General features: G+C 31.9%; 1 protein-coding gene across 2 annotated transcripts; it reads right to left on the minus strand.

Annotated features, from left to right (window-relative positions):
- Positions 1 to 711: 711 nt before the first annotated feature.
- Positions 712 to 15,689, minus strand: LOC117204209 (protein timeless homolog). Of its 2 annotated transcripts, XM_033441399.1 has the most exons (14): positions 15,536 to 15,688; positions 15,266 to 15,419; positions 15,007 to 15,187; positions 14,799 to 14,930; positions 14,643 to 14,738; positions 14,363 to 14,526; positions 12,761 to 12,878; positions 10,978 to 11,240; positions 10,416 to 10,548; positions 10,181 to 10,335; positions 8,711 to 8,844; positions 8,491 to 8,641; positions 8,307 to 8,387; positions 720 to 847 (listed from the first exon to the last, which is right to left on the minus strand). In XM_033441399.1, exons 1-14 carry the CDS (start codon positions 15,627 to 15,629, stop codon positions 742 to 744), a joined length of 1,962 nt encoding a protein of 653 aa, XP_033297290.1. In that variant the 5' UTR covers positions 15,630 to 15,688; the 3' UTR covers positions 720 to 741. The 2 variants fall into 2 exon arrangements, with proteins under 2 accessions (XP_033297291.1, XP_033297290.1); XM_033441400.1 differs by lacking the exons at positions 10,181 to 10,335; positions 10,416 to 10,548 and having other exon boundaries at positions 712 to 847; positions 15,536 to 15,689.
- Between the last annotated feature and the right edge of the window lie 6,183 nt (positions 15,690 to 21,872).

Here is a 21,872-nt window from a genome sequence, read left to right on the forward strand (position 1 = left end):
TTTTCACCTTATAATCATACGCCACCAAAAGTAGCACCCACAAGTTTCTCGCGGGTCTATGTATACAGAGAATATAATTTTCTCGATAAATTCAAGTTATACAAGCAATCCCCATGGGAAGATGAGTAGAGGGTCGCGCAAAAAGTAACGGCCACTGCTTTCAAAGTACGAAGTTTTAACTTTATCTCAAGCTCCCTACTGGAGATTGCAAATATATGTATGTCGTCTCATTTCCTAGAATCTCATTAGCGCGATATTTTGCAGAATTTAATTTAAACGATATTCGAGGCGATACGGTGATAGCCAGGAATTAAGTTTTCTTTTCGAGGACCAATTTACTACGATCGAAATTCTCATGTATATTAAGAATTTGTATCATGCTATGTGCTAAAAATTGTTGAAAATCTACAAACGGAAAAGAGAGATTACGACTAACGATGCTTTCACCTCCGTTTCAAGGTTAAAAAATATTTTCAAATGCGTGCCGCGATGATAACAAATTTTGTTTCTAAGTATGTATATTAAGTATGTATATGTAAGTATGTATATTTAGAATAATTACTGTGATATTTAAAAAAAATCTAAAGTGATCATGTTAGTGATATAAAATTGACAATTTTACGATTATTGAGTTTTCGTTATTTTTTAATTATTAAACAATCGACAGATTCAAATATATTCAAATATATTATATGGTTACATAAAACCAAACAAAAACACTTCACACCAGATGCAAAAATGTTACTCACCGCCCAAGTCTGCGAAGAAGATTTCCCGTAGCGCTAGAAACTCCTCCCCCGACGTAATATTAGCACTTCCGAAACTGTCGTTCTCGGGCCAGACTTCCCTGCGAAATGATTTTCTACATTCAGCCAAGATTCCTACCTTATTATTACAACAAGAAGTTTGGAATCGATAATTCTATCCCTTATTAAATATCATATTGCTTATGCCTATACTCAAATGCTTTAAAGGTTCGCGAGACATTCAAGCATTATAAAACATTGCAACTATCTTTTAAGTAGAACCGTACTGTATTATACGTACAACACACAAAGAAAATATATTTCATAGAAAATTTAGTTAATTTTCTACTACAAAAAGAAACAGATATATTGTTAAATCAATGCATGGAAGAATATACAATTTCAACTCAAATCATGAAAACGACCTTTACTAACGAGATGTAACTTTCTTCTGAATTTTAAACTAAAATACACTCCAAGAATTATCCGGGGAAATTGTAAATATGGAAAATTAAAAATATTCCATGGCTGCAAAACTTCCCCGACACGGTCTTCTAACATTTATGCGAACGTGGCAAAAGAAGTAACACGTATATTGCGGAATGAGATTAGCGTGAACAAAGCGAGACACTTAATGACGTGTTTCATTATCTTGAGTAGCATACGTAGCAAAGACACGGAAGACGAGACGATGAAAAGTAGCAAAAGGGTAAGGGAGAGATAGGAGAAGAGGTCCGAGTGGCAATCTCAATGGGTCTCGTAGAAGGCTCCCTCGAGTACGAGAACCTCACCGCGATCTACGCCAACATCCGGCTGCTTACGTCAAGTGTTCACGCCCAACCCTCTATTCTTCCATCTACCTTCGGCCATCGTCGTCGTCGGTGTACATACATGCATAACGTCCACGAAGTGCCTGTGTTCTAAAATATCCAGAGGTAGAAGGTGGTGAAGTCAGCCCCGAGCGTGGAAAATGAATAAAAAACCGTACGAAGAAAGATTCTCAGGGAGACGATGGCACAGCTGCTTCGCGATCCACTCAAATTTCATTGAATTTATTCTCCAAGCTTATCTTAGAAAAAAACACTATCTCATAGATGTTTTCGTTCAATGCAAATCTCAATAGAAAACGATGTTCAAAATTTTCTTTCGTTACTTGTAGATCCACTAAGAAGGAAAGGAAGCAAGAGATAGGAATTGACATTTCAAAAGCAGGCTTGTTAAATATGAGTAATAAAACGGACTGGTAAGCTTAATTTGAAGATGAGCTACACGAAACAAAGCTACATACTGCCTTCAGTAAACAGGGTGGAGGAAATACTAATTGCTCCGCATGAAGATCGTCCTTCATAAAACATAAGAGTCAGGAACAGAGAGAGCGAGAGAGAGAACCTGTCCGTTTTACGAAAGTTCTATTCCCTGTGAGAATCCAAAAGCATCAAGGAAAGGGGAAAGTCCTTGTACGTGACCAGAGGACAAAGCTAAAATCACGCCTTCACCTTGACGGAACACTCATGAAAAAGGGTGTAGTTAATGGCGGAAGATTCCTAACCCTGTGCTAGATGGTGGCTGGCTTTTCAGGAAGTCTTCGCCTGCCTTGAATTTTCATTAAAAAACTGCTGCACGTAGAAATATTCTGAAAGGAGAGTATCATCAAAGAGAACGCTAGAGACGACGAAACGTGATTGGACAACGAAGTCGACGTTAGAAGTAGACGTGCATAGTGGCACACTATTTGCCCGATAAATATAGCTACCCTGTTTCAGAATTCCAGCTTATCATGTTACCATAATAATACCAATGAATGGTACTGTCATTATGCGAGCTTAGACAAATCAGCATTCTCCGGGGCTTGCACTCTCCTTATTCGAGTTGCTTGTTACAGTATAGATTGTACGATACAATATAAAGAAGATAATTCTTATACAGTTAGTATTAGTGGTCTTAATCATTCCGTGCTATTTATTTTACCGAAAAACAATCGCATAATTATTAATATTAAATTATCTATTTAGTTACACAAATCTACATAAAAGAATTTTCCTTTCCATAAAAGAATTATCTTTTCCGGCAACTATATTAAAAAATAGCATTGGCTACTTAAAATTGTCTTCGTCAATATCTCCACTTCTTCTACATAATACAAGGACTAATAAAGAAACACAATGTACAAGCATTAACATCTATGAACACTGTCATGTACGCATTGCCAAAAACGTATTGCAAAACACATCTCATTTTCCCTACAACAAAACCTAATCCGTTTATGGAGCATGTCAAGCCGCAAGTCAGGAAAGTCTGGCTACTTTCGAGAGTGCAAAATCCCTGACTTGGAGGGAGAATCCAATAAGCGGGTAGGAAAAGGGTGAAGATGCAGAAGGAGGGAGTCGAGGAGAGAAGGGAGGTTACGTGCTGTCCCCAGGGCAGAAGAAGTGGCTCGTATGGGGTCGCTGCTGCTGGCTGTCTGAATAGAAATCCAGTACCATACAATCCCCATTATCCCCCGATTTGAAGTCCCGCGACAATGGAATCTCTCAGACGCGCCTCAACCAACCTCCCAATCCCATCGTCCGAACTACCTCCTTTGCCAGACACGGAACGAATAATTTCAACGCGTCAATTTTCGTCCTTGACACTCGAACATTCAAGACCAGGTTCATCTCTTAGTTCGAGGTCAGAATAGCACAACTTATCGGAGGTAGATTGGCTTTGTTCAATTCGAAATCGAAAAATGCTTGAAATTAAGTTATTCAAGGCTCGAATCGCTCGTAACATAATTACAAATTGCTAAATCCCTAATTTAGAACAATAAGAAAGATGTATATAACAAAGAATCGATCCAAAAATACTACAGATAGTATCATCCTATAAATCTAGACGATTATCAATAAAAAGCATATTCTACGACCATTATATTACATTTTTAATCAAATAAAATCGTAACAAAATTCTCAAAATAATAATCCGGCAATGTTTTAATTTGAAAAATGCAATGCAAATTAGGTGAACATTGTAATTTCATCCATGTATCTAATTTGGCAATTTTCATTTGCTTCTAATTACAGCGGTAGAATCTACCCTTCAAACCAAAGAAAACTCCAACTTTTAAGACGCAAATAAGACCGTTGATTATTCGCCTTACTCCTCCTCGTTTAACACGAAAAGGGCTAAAAGCTACGCTTCTTCTCCTTAATTATCCTGCGACTTTGAGTTATCCAAGCCTGAACCAAAGTCAGCACACTTTGCCGGTGGCACCGATGCAGATGGTGTAAGTAGAAAATTAGAGGATTTGAGTCAGTATCTAAACGACGAGAGTATTTGCTAGGCAAACGGAACACGATCACTGGAAACTCTCCATGCTTCTCAAGGGCAAGCTGTACCTGCGCTACGTAGATATACGAATAAAAGGAAATTCAAAGCATTATACTGTTTACCGTAATACCACCAGATTATCAGAAATGTGTTATTAATATCTCTTATTCCGAGCCTACCTCTATATGCTACATAGTCAACAGTCTGCTGCTTCCTTTTATCCCGTTGTATGCACAAGGTCGGCATGAACCAGAAGCTTCCATTGTGTACCGGCTATGGCAAAGCTTACCCCATAAAATGGACGATGGAATATTACGAACAATCTCCTAAAGTACTACGTAGAAGTACTGCGGTGATGATACCGCCTAAAGAAAAATCTGTAGGAAGGGCTATAACTCCCTAGCTTTACGAGAAAGACCGCTCACGATGAAGCAGTTTTTTGTTTCGGCAATTTTACTCTAGTGCCTTTGAGACGTGTGTTAACTGCAACGAAAGCTCTTTAACTTGCACGAAATCTCATTCACTGAAATTAAGATACTTCTTCAACGTGTCTTGAAGTAATTTTAAGATCAGAAAGAACTGCGTAATTGAAAATCCTTTTAGCTAAATATATATTACAAAGTTAATTAGAGGGTAACTTGCCATGAAATGCAATACACACAGGATAGATGAATATCGTATTCGACAAAAATGTTATTAATCTAGTAACTAATTGTAAAAATAGACTTATAACCGGCGTACTGTTATAAAAAAGAAACCCTTTGTACGCAACGTGAATACAAAGAACTCGTTTCCGCATCAACGAGTTCATCGACAAAAGAGGTATTAATCTAGCAATTAATTGTAAGAATAGATATAACTGACGCACTGTTATAAAAATGAAACTCTTTGAAGGCGAAGTGAATGCAAAGAACTCATTTTCGCGTCAACGAGTTCATCTCCAAAGTATACTGCTCCCGCGAAACCATCGAAGCGGCGATTAAGGCTACCAGCCAGAAGGATCGATGGAACGGAATGGAGAAACAACTTAACGAAGGGAAAAGACTCGTGAGTATATTTAGAGGCAGAACACTTCAAAGGGACAGGGTTCAGTACCGCTTAGGACTCATTGAGATGAACCAACATGCATTGACATATTTCAAGAACGGACCATCCCTTTCAGATTTAATGCAATGTAAATATCAGTGGAAGAGTAAACACTTGCCAGCTAGCCAATTAATTGGCCCAGGCTTCTAAAGAAAACGAACGCTGAAAAAATCAAATGTTTCCATGAAACAGACCTCTCTGAATAATTTAATATAAACACTTCGATTAAATGAGCGACAGTCACTAACACGAGCTTTCAGTACTGAATACATTCGATTCCTTGCATATTCGATATCTTGTTCTTAAAAAGTACTACCGACATGTTGCATGAAGTTAATATGGCATATCTTCTTCCTCCATTCAACAAAGAATTCATTTAGTCAGTTGAACGAAAATAAAGGAATGCATAACTGAAATGTCTGAATACTTACAAGTGGCAAGTTTAAAGCGTAAGAAATAATTATCACTAAGGGAACTACGATCGTTTAAGTTAATTATTAATTCCCACACACAGTACATTTAGCATGTCGCAACTTTGGCAAAATAAAACTTTAGCAAACCACCTACGTGTCTATACAATATTACAGATGTTCCGAACCACTCAGCTCAATATAGCTGTAACGTATATTTTATACTCAACCACGAAAAAGGTAGAGATTAGCAAGAAAACCGAAAACCATTTTGTTGAATACATTGGGAAACTCTCGCCTCTGGCTTACGGCATATAAATCAATGATTGGTCGACCACAGAGATGCTATGAGTCAAATGCGAAGAAATTTCGCCGCGTGTGACCTGTCATCAACCTGAATGCTATTTTCAGCTCAGTGGCTCTTATTCATCTCTTCGCATAAATGACATTTTTAGCCCTGAGCATTGTTCATATCCACATCAAATGGAGTGAAAAAATCGCTTTTTGTATTCGCAGGTTAAGCATGAAAGACAGCAATGCAATTAAATACTTTCCGTAACTTTATCAGCTTTTCATTCTAGCGATTTGTCTAAAATCGATAATAATTAAGCTATTCCTGTGAGTAAATTACGCAATATAAAATTGACATATAGGGAAACTCATTACTATGCAATAGTATGTACATTATGAATAAATATCGATGTGATTAATTACAGCCATGTAAATTGTAATTACATACATGTTTACATTCAATAATATTGATATAGGATGATATCAAACCCTGTTTCACAAGATATTATTAATTATTATAAAATTATTCAGGAGAAAATTCTTGAGATAGAGAATAGAATGGTATACGAACTCTCTAGTTTTCAACAGATTTTGTTTAATATCTTAACCCATAAATTTGTTCTCTGCTTATTCACAAATATAACTAAAATTTGTAATACTATTAATAACATTATTGCTTTAAAAAAGACAACTTACGCAATACAAATGAATTTTATAAGATATGATAATACATATGTATAAGATAGTTCTTAAATTCATAAAAAACAATGGCTAAAATAAGCGACTAAATTAAAGACAATTTATATCTATATATGTCATGAACATGTACCTTAAATGATGCATATCACAGCTCTTACAAAGAAAGATCAAATTTTGTTATGTCTTAATATGTATTATGCATAATATGTATCCCAGATAACACGTACACGATTTTTGTCTTTAACACAACAAACTGTCAATGTATTAAAAAGGTGTTTAAAGGCTTAAGTTGTTCCAGAGGTGATTAAAAGTTTATCTCACGGTACGACGATATCCAAGATCGTTGCATGGTGTGCAATAACTAGGAACTTCTAGCGCGATATGTTGGCGGAACTAACCACGCCGCCTTATATTTGTGAAATGAAATTAATCCCTTTAATGCGATTGAAGAGGTACTTCATATGCTGAAGTCAATTGGGCTATTAAAATTATGAATGTAAACACACCATAAAAAAGGAATCAATATTAATTCTTTAACTTCTACTATTTATAATATTAACTCTAATTTCTACAAACACTGTAGTACAATATATTATATTAAATCTGACTCATTATACTTTATTGAAATACAATGTATTACAAATACATTACCATTATTTCATATTAAATTATTGTTCAGGCTGCAATATTTGATTGAATATACTAAATAAATGACGAATGATGAATATACTAAAATCTCTTAAGCTAATGTTTATTCATCGATTTGTAATAAGTTGCAAGAAATGAGTGATGGTTAACTGTAAATTGTCAATCAAAAGCTTTTCCACATAAGAAAGAAAGATTTCATTATAAATAAAATTTCGGACAGATCAATTAACTCCAGGCTATGAAATAACAGTTTAAATATACTGAGATTATTTTATTTGACAAATGGAAGACGAGAAAGTTACTTTCACTAATATGCATATCGCGCGCACATCAAGAAGTTACTCCCTAGAGGCAGGGCGTCATGGAAATTGATCGAATACCTTGACGCGACGGCGTGAAATAGGCCAAACTTTAATCACTTTTTTAGCACGCTCGTAGATTTTTGTGGCAAAAAGATTGTATATTCGCAAGGCATGCCACATACCAACAAGAAGGACGTGATAATATCGAATCTCTTTGTTAATAAAAACATTCCTCCATATTTTGTACTACAATTTTCCTATATATATATTCACTAAAGATAACAGAAGTAATGAAATCTATACTACCACAATCGCACAAATGTTAATGCTACATTAAAGAGTCACCAAATTTCTTCTAAGTGTCAAATTTTAAAGACAACGTGTTAAATAATTACAATCACAAATATTTATGTCACTAATAAAACGTTAAGATTTTAATTACTATTTTTTATTTTTTCTAATTTTTTCCTATACAAAAATATATACGTAAAAATATGCAAATTAAAGTACAAGATGGATTATTATTATTATTTATCATTAATATATTAATTTAGTTTTTAAATTCATGCTTCATTCATGTTGTTCTCTATTCATAATTTCAATAATTTGAACTGATAATCATATTCAAGTAAGTATTATTTTAAACAAACGACAGTAGGAAGAATATTAATCGATAACAGTGACACTTATTTTAACATGTCACATTCATATCAGGATCAGTTCATAAAATAAATACTAATTATTCTATGAGATGATCTTTAAAAATACGCAACAATTTTCATAGAATTACTGTTCAAAACAAATAGTGCACTTACCTTGCTGCACGAATAAGTCCAATAGCTTGCTCCAGATCCTTCGACCGTAGTAACTTTTGGACCCTCTTCATTGCATCAACTCTGAAACCAAGGAAACAATCAACATGACATAATAAGAGTATTCTTTGCATTCAACTTCAATTTGCCAATATCGTTATAATCGAATAAAGTAACATAAACATACTTCTGATCATCTATAGGTACATCTAACGTTGCATCAAATGGTATAACTTGCGGTATCGTTCCTTCTTGCATTACAATGGATAGCTGGGAACTAACTTCGTCCCAACGTTCTTCTAAGCTTCGAACCGGAGGTTGTTCTTTCTGTACAGCTTCTATTCACGTTTGATATTAGAAAGCATGTCCTTATTTAAATTGAGAGGAAATAATATTTCGTTTCTTACTTTTTTTATTTGTTCTTTTGTGTCGTGTTGGTTTCACTTTCTGGACTATTACACTACGTTTATTTCTCCCACAATAATTGCTCAACATTTTTAAGAAGATGTGTGCTGTTGTAGTGAGATCAATCAAATATTGTCTAAAAAAAAATAAAAACGTTTCACTTAATACATACAGGGCTAATTAAAAATTAAATGAAGTGTGAAAAATTAAAAAAAAGAATAGAGTTTTTACAATTTATTTCATTAAAAAAAATTACGAAGTTTTATTTATGTATTATACACATATACGTAGGTATATTGAGTATTAAAATGTAATAATATCTACGTATCAATTTATACCTATTTATTCACCTCCCAATTATACTTAAATACTTACAGTTCAATAAGATTCTCATTCGAAACGTCGCGTCGCTTCAAATGAAACAATACCCGCTGTGAAATTAATACAGTTCTGTTGTATGTACAGTTTGCAAGTCGTAACATCAGCAACGAAGTTTGCTGCACCCGTCAAGTCTTGTTTTCGTCAGCGTCACTAAGACGTCAAAGTAACGACGATATCGCGGTATGGTGCTCCGACCTTACATTTCCGTAGTGGAAAACCCGTCAAACTCACGAAAAGTTGAACGGCCGTCGTCTTTTCCCATTTCGCCGGCCGGAAGGTCGATAGAAGTTGTTTATTCCAGCAAGAAGCGAAAAAGAAAAGAGGAGGACCAGACAAGAGCGAGGGGAGGACGCAATGGAAGGGGGTGCAGTCGAAAAGAAGCAAGAAAGTACGAGAAATAGCTCCCTCGTTGTTCGAGCCGATTGATTTGAAAGTGAATCAATCTGTCTGCAGTAGATAAAACTTTTAGCAAACAGTTTTTCATTTTCCACTCCTATCTGCCCGATAAACAGATACCCAGAACATGAAATAGTAAAACTAACTAAATATTTCACAAGTAAATTACATCATTAATTTTCGCTATAGGATATTTAAAATCCCTGAGAAAGCATTAAACATTTATCTTTCCGACTTAAACTAACAATTTCTGAATCTTTATATGAAAGAAAAAATTTTGAATTATTACTTGTGTAACAAGTTTGTTCATCTTTTAATCATCTTTTAACATTACATTTTGGAGATTATTATAATAGCATTACTTCTTTTAATAAATGTTTCCCATAATTGTATCATTTAATAACAGTAATATGTGATGAAAAAACAAATACATATTCCGAGCATTCAATAACGGAACTGTTTATTAATATACAAATTAGATGATAAATTTTTCATGACAGAGCAGAATTCGCTCGTGTGTAATTTATGATATTAATTGAATATTGATTGTGCCAAAAATGTTTGTTAAAAATTTCATTATCTAATCACTTAAATTTTATTAAATACAGATCTGTTTCATCTCAATGTTTGAAATACTTTTATCATTTAGCAACATTAAAATTCATGTTATGTTACAGAGAATCTTTTATACGAACCGAGACATTTTAACCTCGTCGAAACAGAGAAGGAGAGAAAGAATCGTTTCCCGATATTCCGGAACATAAAACACGTTACTCTTAATAACCTTGCTGGATTCTCTAACACCACGATCTGTACTTTGATCCATTGCCATTAGAGTGTACAGAAGTTCCTATAATAACAAAAAGAAAAAACATATTTCGTTCCATGCATCTATCAAACGAAAACAAATATCAATACTCGGTTCCTCACCTGATACGCTTTCAATGCTAAATGTAATCTACGAGACCAAAGGGGAATTCTCTTTTTGTCAGTAATTATCATCTCGTAATAATGATCCATTTGTCTTTGTACTAAATGAAATACTTCCGTGGATATTGTTTCGCTGTTGATAAATTAGTAGAAAAAACCAAACATACAAACATACAACAAAATACAACGATACATTAGTCTCTAATTTTTGATAAATTCTTAAAAACAAACTTTAAATAATAAGAAAAACGTCATATGTATGTATGTACGTGTGAGATCACAAATTGCTAACATTTCTACATGCTTCGAATGATAATGAGTGTTCAACGAGCACTGGTTGGAAGGAAAATTTAAATCCCAACAATACATGTTGCTTAAAGCAGAGCACGTAAAGGCGCTTGCACTGAAAATAGCTAGAAAATGTTTCTCAAAGACAAGAATCTAAAGAGAGCGACGATGCGTAAAACGAGTTCGAAAACTATCTCTGTTTCCTTTCTTCAACGTTTATTCTCTGAAAATGTACCTTCTTTTATTACGAAATAAGGAAATTCCACCGACTTACCTCACATATTTTACTTCAAACTTGTAATGGCGGTTGAACTCCATGAAAAAACGCAAGGCCCATAAGTAACAAGTTGTTTCAGATTGATTGGTTTGAGCTCCGCTGACTATACAGGACTTTGCGTATTTCATTACGGGGTTGTAAGCAGCATTCAAGAATTCTATACAAAATTCTTTCAAAATGAGCCTCACACTCAATGCAGATGTACGTTCACCCCTTGGATCCCACATGGGACGTTTGTTTTTCGGTTTTGACACTTTTTTCTATGTAGCATTGAAATCAAAATATACACTATTATTATTATGTATTTAAAATTATGTTACACAGATCTATATACTTATCATTATTATTAATTACATAGATATTATACGTTTTATTCAGGATCGACAAGAAAGAATTGAAAACATGTGTATTAAATATTTGACTGTCTGAAAACAAACTTCATCACAAATGTTTTATCGTACCAGTATAATCCTTTTTAAATTGATGATAATGTAACGAATATATCTTATTGCGCTAATACTAAATACTAAATACTGGAAAATACTGCACTAAACACTACATTTAACAATGTATTGTTCTGTATCCAATATTTTATATTACATCAATAAAGAAAGATAAACAGGGTATTCAACGCAATAAAATTGTCACCACAATTCTTTAGACGTTTAGATAAGTTGACAAAAAATGTTCTAGATAAAATTTAATTGATACTGAACCAACGGCAAGCTACAATATAAAAAGAAATCAACAAAATTTGTTATCTAGATACTTAAAAAGTGAAACGACTATTTTCAAACAGTGGAAGTACCCCAGGTTTTACTGAACAATTCTTTTGTATTGCAGTTTGTTATCAATTAAGTACTGAACTTTTGCTCAGAACATTCTTTTTCAAATTATCAAAAGCGTCTAAAAAGTCTTGGTGATTGTTACATTGTAAAAATCCATTATATCCTAATCAAAATTATATTATAGAAACAAAAAATAAATTGCCCGTTATATTAAACTTCTAACCACTCTGTTAAACTAAACTTAACATTTTGTTGTATATTTATAACGGAAAAACTTCTTTTTAATCTAAAGTTATAATAAAATCACATTTTGTAACCTTTATTACAAAAGATTAGCGAAATAATCTATAGAATACAACTTCGTTTAATAGATGACATAGACTTTATGCTTTTCATTGTTTCTATATAACAATTTAGAAGGGATCAGAGAAGGGAAGGGATCAAGGGAAAGAAACTGGTGGAATTCCATAAAAGATATGGCAGAAGTCACTGATCGCCTCAATTCGAGATAGCCGTCAGGCATGTGACCCAGTAGATTTATAACAATTCATAATGAAACGAGCTACGAAAAAACAAGCTAGGAAAAGTTTGTCTTCAAATACGGATGTTCTGCGAAGGAAACGGTAATAACGATGTAAGAAGGAAAAGGATCGTTTTATAGTCGAGCGGGACACAAGAGACAAGAGAAAAGGAGGAGAAACGTCCGCGAAAAGAGCACTGACCTAGTTTTAAATGTTTCAGCACCATTAAGCAAGGAGCCAGTTCTAATTACGCGAGGATAGCCTTAATTAACAACCGTATTTTCATTCAAATCCACCCAGCCTTCATTCCTACTTATTCATTAATGAGAGCTACCGTTGGAAACCAAAGATTAATTGAATTGACCATTTTCTGGTTTGACGTTTATTTCCTTTATTTGGAAACAGAAACAAAAAAAGGAAATGAAAACCATAACAGAATCGTTTCATATCAATAACGGCTGCAGTAATTACCTTATCTTGGCCGAAGTTTAATGCCTCGATCTTCTGGTATGGTTTGTGACATAATAGCTGATTTTCTCCAATGGCTTTCATATTTTGCACAACGTAAGTTCCACCAAAATGTGAATGTCTAAACATATTATTAGATAATTAACGAAAAGATTGTTACGTATACCTGATTATAAGTAAAACGAAGTAAATTGTTTGATATAAAAAAGAACCTATTACTCAAAAAAAAACCCACCCCCAAAAAAAATCCCATCAATTTTATGTATGACTTCTGAAAATCTAATCAATAGTACGGAAGGCGGCTGTCACTAGCAGGTAGTTTGCTAAACGAGGAAGATGCATTTTCTTCCTCGCACATTTATTTGCGGCAGAGAATCGTCTTCGATTTCTTGTTTTTATTATTCTTGTGTAATCGGTTCATTATATCAACTACAATAGATACATGATTTAAGCATTAACAAAATCAGAGACTGAACTAGAAATATTGAAAATAAATTTATTTATTGTTTATTTAAAGAAAGATGTGAATATGTGAATACTTGATAAATATTAGAAAAATTCAAGTTTCTAAAAAATTACAAATAACCATCTGAAATATTTAAATTTTATAAAATTTCTGATATCTAATTTTTACTAATTTTGATTAAATACGTTCTAAATCAATGATACATTTTTCAATTTTGCTATTTTTTAAAGCTTTTATCTTTGAAATATTGAACATAAAATCCTGTTTTGGACGGTGCCATTTTGTCGCTTGTGATAGCATTGTCCATCGATTCATAGGGTGTGAGAGAAAAGATCAATCTCTCTACCTCCTTTGATTTCTTTTCAAGTTGCAAAAAGCTTTCTACGGAAAATAGGGGAACATAGCAAAAAGATGTGAATAATGCACGACACAAGAATAAAACACGTGCACTCCCCAACAAGTGGGTAAAAGCATCTATTCAAATGGTGCGTGGTCTTACTTTAAAAAGTGGGTCAGGTTTATTACATATGTAGTACTAGGAATAAATTATGTTTCCTTAACAATGTCCCTTAAGTGGTATTAATCGTCTGTTTATCCTGTTATATTCACAATATTATTCGTGCTCAATTTTCTTATAAGTATGTTAAAATAACTTGTCGTCCGAGCCATGGATATTCAGTGAAATGTGTAATTAAATTTATGTGTAAATAATTGTAATATGTTTATACAATTTGCAATAAAACCTACTATTTACACCTTACATATAGAAACGATCAGTTTTCAATATTTAAAATAATAAAAAAAATAACATACTATGTTCGTAAATGCTTGATTTACAATAACTTAGTTGTAAATATAATCACTTACTAAAACGAAATATTCACAAGCAATATCTTCAAAATTGTTTCGATGTATTAAATAAACTATAGACAGATTAACTAGAAGAGTATGAATATTATTATTTTCTTTTATCTAGTCCTTTAACATACTTTTTAAAACTATCTAAATACGTAAATGAAGAATAAACTGTTTTTATTGCATAAAAATTGAAACAAATAAAAAAGTAAAAAAAAAATATATATATAGAGAGAGAGAGAGAATAAAGAATAATATTAGAGAATAGAGTTAATTAAACTTACCTAGCTTCTGCATATTTTCTCACTCTTTCTATCTTTTTCTCCTTTTCTTTGAGTCGAGCTGCTAAAAGTGTTTCTTCATCCTTTTCTTTTTCGCTAAGACTACGTTGCAAGCCGGACCTCGCTAATTCACTCGCACTTTGATCGCGAAGCATTAACGATATAATCTAATAATATGCAACGTATATAAGACATGAGTAATTATTAAAAGTTAAATTATTTCGGAGAAAAAATAAAACGTTTGAAACAATATAACCACATTTTAATATAATCGAGCACATACCTCTAAAACTTGCAAATGATATTGTTGTTCACTTCTGTTACTAGCAATAAATACTAACAAATCAACAATTCCTGATGTATTAAGTGCATATAAAACCTAATGAGCAGAGAGTATATAAAAATATATTCTTATGCAATCCTACATTCAATATCATACCTCATCATGAACTGTAGCATCATTATCAACACGTTTTTCATTTTCATCTGGGAGAATTTGCAAAACATTTCTAATAAAAATAAGTATCCTTTCAATGACCATTTCGTTTTCTTCCCCCCTTTCTACATTATCCTATAAGAACAAAGGGATTATATTGTTTCTTTATTTCTAAATATACATATAAAATCTACAAACTTAATAAACTTACTAGTTTAAGAATTTTACTTAAACGATTACTAAGTATTGTCCATATACGTCCATCAATTAAAGCTACTTTATATGACTGTGTATATGCAACTAGTTTAAGGTATATAGTACGTTGCATTATGTCAGTAGGAATTTGTTCATTAAAAAGCAGCACAACTGGACTTGTTATATTAATAATTAACCTAATTAAATCAGATGTTATTAGAGTGAAATAATATATAGCAAGTTACAAAATATATTTTGAATAATTTATTACTTGCCTTAGTAATACATCCCAAAGTTCAAGTTTATCGTAATGGTCAACAAAAATTTTTATAAGATCAGTTTGAAGTACTTTTGTTTGACCAAGAAACTGACGTACAGTATGAGATTCATCGTCTCTTCTTAAATATTTGATAAGATCCTTTATAACATCTATTATGAAATTAATAACTTTAATAATATTTCTTTGTATCGATGAATTAAGTTTTGACTAACTCATGAATATTTAGTATACAAGACACACATAAAAAAGTAACAACTACTTTTACCTAAACAGTAATTGTCTAAATGATACTTGGATCCATCATAATAACCAAGTGCAGCGCACGTAGCTGCAAGTTCAGTAGATAGGTAATCTGACATGATTTTATTTATAATGGATTAGAAAGTATGTATATATTCCTTTCTATTGAATTCTAAACATTATTATTCAAGTGAATTTTTAGATCACCTGCAATAAACGATATATTAGAACTATTAAAATGACACTATAGCTTTATTACTGAAATAACCAAAATATTGTCAAATAATTACAATCCCATAATTGTAATAAATGTAAATGTTATAAATCAGTATTTTAAATTTTGTACTAATAACATTAATTTCTATGGATATCTTTAATTAAATTTATGAATCTTAAACATATTTTACTTTTATCACATATTCAGTAAATCAATATTATAAGCAAACCAATGCTGTTTTTTTAATTAATACGTGAAACAATACCATAGTTTAACCTTATTTACTATAATTAACCATAGTTTAAAATCACCATAATTGTGTTTTTTATGTCTATTCGCACGAGATACTAATAACCGGCGTGCATGGCATTTGAGGTTAACTTTGGTTTGTTAACGAAAACAGAATAAAATAAGTTATTAACAATGTCATTATTAACACTCACGTGCGTAGTGAAAGTCTGGACTAACGTAATCATTGCCACTTATCGCTACCAATTAAAACACTCACTACACTTAATAAGTACAAAAATAATTACAAGCACGGACACGTCAAACGCGCAACAGGTAATGAGAAATGCGCGGGAAAATGTTTCCTATGCTTTTACGAAATTGGCCGATAGAGTGCTTTCGATTCCTACTGAACTAAGAATGAATAATTGCGATTTCTTGACAACAATATAATAACTTATTTGATAGAAATGTACAAATACTTTTTTATTATTTGCAGTAACAGAAGAAGGAACACCTTCGGTAAGTACAAATTATTTATCAATTTAAGAGATAATTATTTAGTAAAAAATGATAATATAGTTTAAGAAATTAAACTACATAAAAGGTAAATGTGTAACGGTTACATATATTCAAATTTAATACGAAATATATATTTGTTTAATAAATGAATTTCTATAATTTTATAATGTTTTCTAGAAACATTATGTCATTTGCGAAAATATTTGCTCTTCGATTAATTTATTTAGAGGTTATCCATAATCTGCCGCTCCTTCTTGTATTTTCATAAAAATAAAGATTACATCTTTCTATGTATGTATGTATCTAGATTTCGAATCGTTAGATTTTTATTTTAATTAAGAAAATTTTAGATAAATGGGTAAAAAATAATTAAAGTTAAATGAACTTGCTTAGTAATTAGATAAAGCTAAAGCTATTATGTTAGCTTAAAGTCTTAATTAAGAATTTATGCAGAGCTTATCATTAAATATGTATATATGTATGTAAAGTTTAGTGTCTAGTACAAGATATTCAGTAATCAATTATGAACGTTGTATTAAATACGAACAGAGCATCATTATATGAAAGTTATAAGATTCTAAGCAATATATTAATTATAACGTTTAGAAATGTTTGACTCTCATATTATCTTATTGTTAAAGTGTGATAAATAAAAGTTGTCATTATATTTAATTAATAGACAAATTCAAAAATATACAATTGATGTATTTTACATCGTTAGTGCTAAGTAAATTGATAAATTTCAGATTTATACAGCAATATATGTACAATATTTTTAATTTATTGTCATTTAGATTGATTCAATATCATAAATTTAAGAGTACATATATGTAGAGCTTTTTTTCTTATTTTTTAAAAACATAGGACGTTCCTTCCTTATTCTATTGATAATTAATATACATAAAATTTTATATATGTATTCGGATTGAGAGAAAGACGAATTGGGACTCTATGGTAGATACATTAATTATATTTAATTTGTATTCGCTTATTAAGAAGATTTCGAAATATTTAAGAGACACATCATTATTAATCAGAATAGTTTTCTTGATATTTTAAGATTGCAGGCAATTTCAACGGTGATTCCGTACTTGAAACCCCTGTACTTTTCTTACTTGCAACTTCAAAGTAGCAATTTTAATGAGGAGTCCTTTTCCTCATTGAGCATTTAATTAATTACTTCGAAATGAACGCGCTTTGAACTTGTAAACGTCGGAGGTACTTAAAACTTTCTGTAGACTCATCCGAAAGCAAAAAATTCTCGTTGATATCGCAAAACGATCGATAAAAAAGCATGGGTCGTGAAATCATTGCCTTGTTGTCCTTCTGGAAAATATGTTTTACGAACTTTGAAGCGTATTAAAGTTTCGGTTAGAATTCGTTTCATGGCATTTTCTTGTTTCCACGTGAATGACATGAAAGGAGACGCAAGGGTTCCATTATTTCGCTATAATATCGTGAATCGCGCTTCACGTAGAGCAATCTGCGGTAGATATTGTCCACGAACGAGGAAAATAAAGCCATAAATTCAATTTCGTTGCCCGACTATACGAAAAAGGGTATAGGGAAGATGCTCGAAAACTTCGCGATGAGAATACGACATAGACGAAAGCAATACGAGAAGGTTGTGCAAAATCGAAACAAAGAGGGACAGATTATTAGAGAAATGGAAGTACGAGGGGTGGCAGGTATTGTACGTTAGGAGAAATATAGAGTACAGAAGGGATCGTGTTTGACTGCCGTGGGACAAACATGCGGTGACTAATCAATATCATCGACCCTATTTGGGTCAATAGGTTGCCACTATCAGCCATTTATTTGTTATAACACATCAACGCTCTCTCTTATTTGTTTATTTTGTTACGTTTGGTTTTTATCACCTCCCTTTGTGCTTATCTCTCGGATCGAATAAAATGGACAACCAATTTTCCGGATACACAGTTGTCAATCTTTCGATATCGCATTCATTCTTGTACGAGCGTATGTATGTTCGAATATTTAGAATAACAATATAAATCATACGTGATTGCATGGACTTCGATATTGCATCTAGATATCTCATGCAACAAAAAATAAATCGTGTTCGAATTTTGCTAGGTTCGTGACATCTTAAATTTAAAAATTTCGCAGAACTATTTCATGAAACTATCGTATAACTATTAGGTTATGCACGTACTAGCGACAAGTTGTCTTTCTCGCTGGCATCAATCAAAATTTCAATTTCTCCTCCTTCTACTAACGCCATATATTACAAATATAAGTATTGAAGCGACAGTTTTGTCACTAGTGCGCGTATGGCGACAGTTACATTTTTTTCCTCTTTCTGCCACTATCATATTTCTTCCCTATTACTGCTATACCGGAGTATACAATTCAAATAATAAAACAAATTTGAAGTAATTTAATGTGGAGTATAATAATAACGTAGCAATGGCTTTTTCACGAAATATATATTGAAACGCGAGAGAAATGGATAAGAAAGTTTCTATTTATATCAATATTATTGTTACAGAATCTTATTTATTTTATTGTTTAAACGATATGTTTTGTTCTTTTAAATTATCCACAGATTTCAAGATCAGAATTGATTATTTTGTGTTAGAGTACACAAATTATATTGTCATATTGAATAAAGTGAAATTCTAATTTGTAGCAATATTATCTATTTGATAAATTATGAGATTCTTCCATGAACAGCATCACATCGTTCGTAACTTTTATTTGACATTTATCATTAGTATAAACATTACACTTCATTTTTAATTTTAAAATACATCGAGTGCATGTATGGGTATATAAATGAAAGTTCCTTAAGTGATATCGTTCGATTTACATAATATCTATCTATAGTATTAATAAGTTCTACAACATATAATTATAGAAAATCAGTGTTTCAGGATATTCAATTCACAATGTATGTACTGTTCACGTTCTAAGGCAATCGCGTTTCGTTTAAGCTTATTTCATTAAACCAAGGTAATAGTGCAGAACTCTATATTTGAACTTAAGAGATGTTCCGCAGTCTACTTCGTAGTTTACTATGGAAAACTGTAAGTCTACCTGCTGTGAGAGTTGGCAGTTAAATGTCGTGTGCATAATCTACTCGTTAACTAGTTAATTTAGTTAAGTTTCGTAAGTTTCGCCGTGCGTAAACATAACTGTCTAGCAAACGAGTGAGTTGGAAGCGGCAAATTTAGTCAAGCCGAAATAAAGCGATTGTGTTTCAGAGCTATGAGCTATAAGCGACGAGAACTCTTTACGATTCCCAACAGTATGGAAGCATCTGAATGTTCGTTACGTGAAACTTGTTAGACACAAAATGGCTATTAATATGCGCTTAACTTCTGGAAATCCAACTACTTTTCATTGACTATAACGTGGCGGTGGAAACTTTGATATTAATCTCGGCTAACAAGAGTAAAACGCACGACACGAGGTGAAGTGCTATTTTCTGTTATATTTTATTAAAACGTGAAAAAAAGGAGAAAAGATATGACTTAATTAATTGTGTAATTTACAATTTCTCTTAATTTAAATAAAACTCTTAATTTTGAAATTATTTTCATTTTTCTTTCATTCCGAGTAATCAATAATATAGTTTGTTCATAATGTTTCAATTCTCAGAATTAATACGTGTTTTCACAACGTTTATCGATTATAAAATTATCTTACGTATACCTGTGATGTTTCTTGAATAAATACGGTTACGTTTGAACTTTTCTCAATTTTCTTCACTAGACACAAATACGCATTTCACTTTTGACACCTTTCTTCTTTTAATTTTATCTCATTGCATAGTTTCAATAGTATCGTATATATGTATAATGGTGTTATTTCCACCTTGATTGATGAATCTCTTTCAAGAAAGAGGAATTTTTAAACAAGAATAATAGCAATTAATTATAGAAAATCACTTTCCAGAACATAACAGAGTTGAGTAAATTTTAGTTTATTTATTAAATTCAGTATTTCAATTCAATATTTAAAAAACAAGTAATATGTGTATTTTCAAAATTTTATTCAGTCATCTGTATACTGATTAATACCACACAGCAAACATAACAACAAAATTTTCAATCAGTGTTTTCAATTACTAATGAGACCTTCAATTAAAGGGATTTGTACCTATAAAATCGGCTTAAGAATGTCTGCATCGAGAAATCGATTATTTGTCGACAAAGGATTTTGGCTGTTGGTATTAAATGTAACATGGAGAGTATTAAAATTTCTCTTTTATACAAGTAAAAGGGATGAATCATTTTTCAACTTTTTCTGAAATTATTCTACAAATTCTGTTCTAAAGATTTTTAGAGCAATGGTTCGCTTATATTCGTCCATAAACACATTCATCAATACAATTATATAAAATTATCATATAATTTAGATCGTTTTGTTACCTTCTATAATTTTATAATACAAAATGTTACATGTTATATAAAAAAAATAGATGTTGATGAGTGTACTATAACTACCTTATGATGTTAAAATCAAATTTATTGAAGTTAATATTCAAATTAATTTTATTGCCGTGTTTATTGATATTACTTCAATTTACATTCCTTTGTCTTAAAATGTATATCGCTCTTTATTCATGTATCATGATCTTTCAGAGTTCCTAATATGCGATGTATCTTAAATCTATATTAAATACACATATACATACGTATTATTGAGTTTATCGCAATATGCTAGTAACATTGAATAACGTGACTGATTTTCAATGGTTCGCCACTACACCAATGACCGCACTCTCGCAGCAGTTTCGATATTAAATCCGTATTCAAATTTCATCTATCATTCAGCTACGTTTCGATCTTGAAATCCCTTAAGGATATTTAGTTGAAGCATCGTTAGATGAGAAGGCTGCCTCCATTTTACTAATATCAGTTAATTATAATTAAATGAATATGATAATTTGAAATGTCTGATGATCTTTATATGAATTTTAATTTAAATACATTTAAATCTATTTGGACTATACTTGTTCTTTGATCTTAAGATAAATAAAACTTATTGTGACAGTATAAAATATTAAATAAAAATTTTTGCTATTTATTTTAGTTATTGTTTCTTTTAACTGTATAAAACTTCATAAGTTAAAAATAAAATAAAACAAATATTAAGAAGATAATAAAAGTATAAGAAACAGGTAAATTCAGATGGAATTATCTTGTTTGCACGTTCTCGTATTCTTGTATAACGCTATTATTTACTGGTACCTAAATGTCCTCGTGACGCGCGATACGACACCGATGTGTACGCCACTGTAAAGATTGAAAAAACATTTTTGCTTTGAAACCAATGGAGAGCGTGACCTGAATGCCGGAAATAGGTCTGTTGTTCACTTGAACACGTATGGTAGATTTCTGCTGGGAGGTAGATTTTAGGCCCCCCT

Source organism: Bombus bifarius, unplaced genomic scaffold, assembly GCF_011952205.1.
Source record: "Bombus bifarius isolate JDL3187 unplaced genomic scaffold, Bbif_JDL3187 scf7180000007977, whole genome shotgun sequence".
Lineage (NCBI taxonomy): Eukaryota > Metazoa > Arthropoda > Insecta > Hymenoptera > Apidae > Bombus > Bombus bifarius.